Genomic DNA, 6,465 nt, shown 5'->3' on the forward strand with positions numbered 1-6,465 from the left:
GTTTCTTCGCGTAGTTTTCCACTTCTCACTTTTCAATTTCGTATCGTTGAATACAACAAATTCAAAATAATAAACATTTGTAATTTTGTTAAGTTTTTGTTTAAATTGCAAAATTCAAGAGACAAAAAGTTTGATCAATATTTGTTACTCTGAATGTAGTCAAATATATTCAATAAATATATTCGATTATTTATGAATGTAATGGAGATCAAAAAGAATCAGAACAAGAAATATATATATATATATATATATATATATATATATATCTTTCTTGTTCTGATCCCTTTCTATATATATATATATATAGAGGGTGTATGCATATATAAATATGAATATTATGTGTGTGTGTGTGTGTATATATATATTCTACATAATATATCTGTACACGTATACACGTATACACATATGCACGTATATACGTATGTATATAGATATGTACCTAATGTACCTAATGTACCTATGTACGCATGTACATAAGTATGTATGCATATATGTATGTACGTATGCATATGTATATGTATGTGTGTGTATTTCCGTGTGTGTGCGTGCGTGCGTGTATGTCTGTTATTTATTATGGTAAAAAGTACGATCGTAGTGCGCGCCTGTGTTGTTCTAGTGGTTTCTAAATTTTTCACAGTCTCAAGTACAATACTAATACGGTCCTTTTTATGAGATTGATGCAGCGGTAGACCAAAGTTATCACCAGTTGGATCGTACATATATAAACACTCCTTTAATTTATCTACTGGCGACATCTCAAAATTAAACATCAAGCTTTATTTAAGTTTTACATAAAGTATTATATTGTTTAATTCTCACTATAAGCGTAAGAGAGTATGATGTTTTTTATCAAAATTTAAAAAAATTTTGTACTCCGGAAAATTATAAAGAAAATATTATTAACATCCAAAATTGGTAATCACAATATTATTTTAGAACCTTCTTTATATTTTATCTTTTACAGCCTAATAAAAATACTATTATATGTGTTACAATCATATGGGAATCATAAAAAAGAAATATATAATTCTAATAAAACAAAATACTAATTAAGTGAAATAAACTTGATCATGAAATTATATTAAACGTTGCAGTCGCGAAGAATTTTTGGATTACGTATGATTCTTTTCAAGTAAAATTTCAATATCTCTATTTGACAGCATATGTGCAATTTTAAATCACATATCAGACTATCGCAAGCAACATGTAGAAAAGCCCTAACAAGTAAACCTATCAATTGATAAGAATACATAATGTAAAAAAGTACTGTCAAGGAGTAATCGACCAGACTCTGAACGTTAACTTCTCTTCCCAATAGTCCATGAACAATAATTGTATCGCCGATTTAAGAATTTGATTAGAATCGCATAATGCACGACGTTCACTCTGTAATTGACTATTGGCAATTTTACGTTCTTTAGTTTTATTTGTTCTTTTACAATCGCAAAAGCTTAATACAAATATAAATATTTATATTTAAGCCATTGCTAATTTATATTCTTCTTAATAATAATTATTATAATCTCTGTTTTTTCTAATAATCTTATTAAGAGAAAGTTCCTAACAAATTTCTAGTATAACATTTCTGTCATTTGAAAGATTATATATATTTCAAAAAGCATTTAGAAAATTACTGATTAATTGTATTTTATGCATTTTGCAAAATTTTAAAAATAGCCGAAAATAAGGAGCATTTTTGGCTCATCGTGCTATTTTATTCTAGAATTGTCAACGGTATTCTTTTCGTACACAGCATACATCTTTTTTTTAAGTCTTGTCGATATGTTGGAACAAAACAACAGTATAATTTTTTTAAATTTTATCTAAATAATGGAAGAGAGAAATGGATGCAAATTGCTGCATAGAATAACGATATTGACTAAATATTGCATCATATAATCATATAATGATCAATTATGTAAGTACTTCCATTACTTCTAATTCATTATTTTTTTCATGTACAAATAAAAATAATAAAAGTAAAAAAAAAATATAATTAAAGCTATCCAAAATTAAATTATAAAATAAGTAATTTTTTTTTTTAAATTAAAATAAGATTGTAATTCATCATAATATTAATGAAAAAGATATATTTCAACTTCTTCAAACAAATGTTAATCATTTCTTTGAAACTTTAGACAAATAAAATTGTTACATATTTAAAGACTCAAGAAGCATAAAATTATATATTTAGATATAAATATTGCTTTTATTTCACTTATCGCTCTTTTATATAAGTGTTTAATTTTGTTATTTATATTCATTAATATTTATATATAATCACATATTATTACGTCATTATTTCTTTATTAATATTATTGTTATTTTCTTATTACATTAAAATGTCAAATCTATATTTAATTTATAAATTGCAAATATTTTACTTTTTTTAAATAATACATGTATGTAAATATATGTATAGTTTGATTACATTTTTAATATTAATAAAAGCTTCTTTATATAACAGATCATTCATTTAGATGGTGTTCAAATTCGCCCATCAAAAATGGCTTAATTTAATAATGGCAATATGCCCTACGAGCTATTAATCAAATCTAATACTATGTCTATACTCGTTTCAAATTTGGGAATATTTAAACCAATAAGCTCATTGGATTCAAAACTTGAACCGGTTGAACTTTGCAAAGTTTTAAATACCACATAACTTTTTTTGAGTCTGCGACGTGTTTTTGTCTTTTCGGAAATAAAGAAATACAATACGCCAAAAATATTCCTTATTTTCTGCCATTTCCAAAATTTTGCAAAATATATACAATACAACTAATCGTGGCAACTTTTTTTTTAAATACTCAGAAATATAATCATTGAAATGGCATATAAATGTTATATGTTGATTGCAAATTGAGTTTGCGATACATGATACTAAACACCATTTAATAGTAAAAATGGGATAAATTTTTGCATCAATCTAATATAAAATATATATATTAGATATTTTAATCAAAAATTTGGTAAAACATGTATAATATCGTGATATTATCATATTCAATTGAATTATACGAAATTGTTGGCTAATAATAATATTTTTGTTATTATTATTATTTTCCGTATTTATACGCACATTATTAAGTTAAATTATATAACAGCAAATTGTTGACAATGTGAACGAAATAGAGTTTTTATGATATGTCGGAACAAAAGAATAATATAAATTTTCTAAATTCTATTTAAATAATGAAAACAGGAAACGGTTAGTTATACGCGATTATACGCTATACCATGACAACGAGCTCTGTTGCCGAGATGATCCGATATTGATCTTTGTTGCATCGATAATCCCAGGATCGATCCGAGAATTAGATAAACACAAGACGAAGATGGGAGCACAACTTGATTTACAGTCCGCATAAGATTAAAAACAGAATTGAAAATTAATTTCAAAATAGGATATATATATTTCATAACAAATTTTATTTATATTACATTATACTATACTTTGTAAAATTAAAAAATTAATACTAAGAAAGAGAAAGAGGAGAAATATTTAATTATTAATAATTTAGGTAAAATAAACATTCTTTATTTAAAAATAGTAGAGTTTTTATAAAAATATGTATTTTATTTTATAAAAATATGTATTTTCCTAGAATTCGATCCAATGGACCAATGACCGTTGTTTAACATTTTATAATCACGAAAAGAATATCTTATGATTTTCTTTATTCTTTAAAAATGATATATTAAACTTGTATTAAAACCGCAATAATAATATCGTCATACTATCATTACCATCAACTTAATATGTTTTTCTTGGAAGAATAGGAAAAAACGGGCAATTATTCGCATATTATGAATAATAAAATAGATATTATTAATATTAATTGCTCACTTCAAGGTTGCTCTGCAATCGCTCGATGTTTTTCTGCATCTTTTTTTCACTTTATTTTTTATGTTTTCCTGCTTCTTCCTTGCATATAATTACGACACTCATATACCCAGATAGCCAAGAATGTTAAAATCACGTTTTGCCAAAGCTTTGCGACAAGGTTTGCTTTAATTTTGACAACAATTGTCTAGCAAACGTTTGTCTTGTTTTGGTTTGTCAAAAAGTTTGAAGCAAATTGACGGCAACATTTTTTGTCTCGCGATGCTGTAAATGTAAATAATAGAAAAAGGTTTGCTCGTAAATTTTACGCAAAGAAGAACATGTATGATGCTATTCACGGTGTAACACAAACTTTACATCAATTAGTAGCAAATTTTATTATACACGCTATAATAGCAAATTTACGACAAGAACAGAGCAAACCTTATTGCACACAATATGATAACATATTTACGAAAAGAACAGAACAAAGTATACTCTGGCACAACGAGATGCAAAATTCACGCAAATAACAGAGCAAGCCTTGCCATGCATGGCATGACAGCAAATTTACAACTTTACTTTATTACAAACTTTACAAAAATATAGTATTCAGCCGATAGTTCGTTTGTTCATCATTATGCGACGCGCTATATGCATCCATCTCGTATTTGATTTTTAGTCATGAGAAGTATATAAAGCTTGCAAAAAGCAACTGACAGAAGATTAAAAATATAATTATTTCTATCAGTTCAATTACTGATACAATCCCAAACATAGGGAATTAAGATATTGGACTGATTGTCTCTCTTAGATCGGGCAGATAAATGTCTAAAAAAGTTTAAATCATCCGTTTATTGTTTATTTAAAATGTAAATATATATATAATTGATATATTCATTATATTATGAATTCATTTTCAATTATTCATATATTATCATCATCTCATAATTATAATAAATGCCACCTAAGACTCTTGTCTGCTCGGTCGCATATTCTTAAACGACGCGTCAGAAAACATGATGGATTGCTTCACAAAAAATATTCCTCTCTGCGAGATTTATCGTTCCTCAGAGTTTGTCGCAGAGTTTCTGAATCATCCTATACAGAGAATTATCACAAATTTGCTATCATGCCGTACACGGCAAGGTTTGTCCTATTCTTGTCACAAATTTGCTGTCATCCCGTGCACGGCAAGGTTTGCTCTATTCTTGCCACAAATTTGCTATCATCCCGTGCACAGAAAAGTTTGTCCTGTTCTTGCCACAAATTTGCTGTCATGCCGGGCACGGCAAGGTTTGCTCTATTATTTGCGTAAAATGTGCATCACACTATTGCGACAAGCCTTGCCAGCAAAAGCTAAGCTTTATCCGGACACACCTTGTTACAATTTTGCTGTAAAGACATGCTCGAGTTTGCTGCAAACTTTGTGCAAAGTTTGTATCATTTTGCTTGCTGGGATTTGGTACATTCACTGATATAAATACAATTATTCCGATACACTTGTGTTATAATAACTAATTATAATAAACGTAGAATTTTTCGAAATATACCGATATACAGAATCTCAAACTTCTCGATTTTCACCGTATGACTGACTGCAGGTTGAAGCAATAATGCCAGAACAAGCGTGTTTACGGATTCAGCAGCGAAAGAAATAACGCACACAAGCGTGAACTGCGTCGCGTAATAACGTGTCACGTAACGCGTGGTGCGCAGATCACTTTTCGCGGTTCATTTTCCTCGTTTGTAACGCATGCATTGACATTCTAAAGCTGTTAAAAATATATTTTATATACATTTTATATTTCTTTAACAAATTTCTTTAACATATAGACAAGTACTGTCAAACTGCATGCTGTTCACGCATGCGTTACAAACGAGGAAAATCAAATTTCTTTGTGCGACAACAATTCGGTATATATATATATAAGTTATCGAAAGAGTATCAAAATAAACCAAATACATATATAAATTATCGAAAATTTTACATCTTATTTATTTTGTAAACAACTGATTTTGTACAAGAAAAAAAACCGAACGTGCAAATTTTGTTTTTATGTCAAAATATACACATAAAACCTCACTTATCTAGGATAGTTTCCATAAATTCGCATGACTTGACTTAAAATTGTCCACGAACTATCGCATTAATTGTTTTGCGCGCGTTTCCATTTTTTCTACATAAATATCATTATTATCCATATCAATAGTATTCAAAACATTAAAATATGTTTAGTATAGACAATGTATGTACATTCATGTATATTGCATATTTCATGTATATACATCCTTGATGCAATGTACATACATAGAATGTGAAATGTATGTGCATATGTAACCGGAAAAATATATATAGAAGATCTATGTTACATATATATATATGTATATGATTAGTACATTCAATGTATATACATTCTGTATATACATTCTTCATATATACATACTTCATATGTACATAACATGTACATACATACATGTACATACCATGTATATAGATTCTTCATACATATATGTATACATTAGATATGATCTACTATTTCTGTTCTCGTGCGTACATACACACAGAAATTACTTAACACATGAATTTAAATGCATGTAAGAAAAAAAAAAAACATGTACATATAGATAATACGTAT

The 6,465-nt window shown here is 27.7% G+C and overlaps 1 protein-coding gene across 1 annotated transcript in view; it reads right to left on the minus strand.

Moving 5' to 3' along the window:
• Positions 1 to 3,544: 3,544 nt before the first annotated feature.
• Positions 3,545 to 6,465, minus strand: part of LOC138936615 (terpene synthase-like) — a 33,652-nt gene continuing 30,731 nt past the window's right edge. The window contains exon 4 of the mRNA XM_070302167.1: positions 3,545 to 4,111. Coding sequence (XP_070158268.1) covers positions 4,015 to 4,111 — 97 coding nt within the window. The 3' untranslated portion in view covers positions 3,545 to 4,014. The remainder of the gene's footprint in view (positions 4,112 to 6,465) is intronic.

Source organism: Polyergus mexicanus, unplaced genomic scaffold (genome assembly GCF_030449975.1).
Source record: "Polyergus mexicanus isolate NDT 795.1 unplaced genomic scaffold, iyPolMexi1.0 SCAF_9, whole genome shotgun sequence".
Lineage (NCBI taxonomy): Eukaryota > Metazoa > Arthropoda > Insecta > Hymenoptera > Formicidae > Polyergus > Polyergus mexicanus.